The sequence below is a fragment of the Buceros rhinoceros genome, unplaced genomic scaffold (assembly GCF_000710305.1).
Source record: "Buceros rhinoceros silvestris isolate BGI_N320 unplaced genomic scaffold, ASM71030v1 scaffold18159, whole genome shotgun sequence".
NCBI classification, from domain to species: domain Eukaryota; kingdom Metazoa; phylum Chordata; class Aves; order Bucerotiformes; family Bucerotidae; genus Buceros; species Buceros rhinoceros.
This window is the reverse complement of record NW_010432293.1, coordinates 1287-1825: the sequence shown is the minus strand read 5'-3', so window position 1 is coordinate 1825 and position 539 is coordinate 1287. Positions and strand designations below refer to the sequence as shown.

Sequence of the window (539 nt, the reverse complement as noted above, 5' to 3'; positions counted from 1 at the left end):
GGCAACGCTTGCCGCAAGCTGGCCAGCGCCATCCTTTGGCTCCTCTCGCTCCTGCTTACCGCCCCCATGATGGTGATGACCCAGTTGCGGGAGGGGGACAGACCCCACAAGCGCATCTGCATCCCCACCTGGACACCAGCAGCCTTCCGCCTCTACCTGACGGTGCTCTTCGCCACCAGTATCCTGGCACCTGGTGTGGTGCTGGGCATTGTCTACACCCGCCTGGCCTGGGTGTACTGGTCTTCCTCCACCTGGCGCTCGGGGCTGCCGCTGACTGGCCGGGCCTCTGCCCGGCAGCTCTTCTCCAGGATCTCTGCCATCGTGGTGGCCTTCTGGGCCTGCTTCCTCCCCTTCTGGGCCTGGCAGCTGGCCGGACTGTACTGGGGTGAGGGGCTGGGCATCAGTCCTGCTGCCCAGGCCTACCTCAACTTCGGCGTCACCTGCCTGGCCTATGGCAACAGCTGCATCAACCCCTTCCTCTACACCCTGCTTGCCGGCAGCTACCGCCGGTGGCCCGGGCGCAGCAGGGTGGGGACGGC

At 66.6% G+C, this 539-nt stretch overlaps 1 protein-coding gene across 1 annotated transcript in view; it reads left to right on the top strand.

The window, feature by feature from the left end:
• LOC104500127 (urotensin-2 receptor-like) overlaps positions 1-528 on the top strand; it is a gene marked incomplete at its 3' end in the record, with an annotated part of 1096 nt that extends 568 nt beyond the window's left edge. Inside the window, exon 2 of the mRNA XM_010143729.1 lies at positions 19-528. Within this exon, the coding sequence (XP_010142031.1) occupies positions 19-528 (510 nt within the window). The remainder of the gene's footprint in view (positions 1-18) is intronic.
• Positions 529-539: the final 11 nt, after the last annotated feature.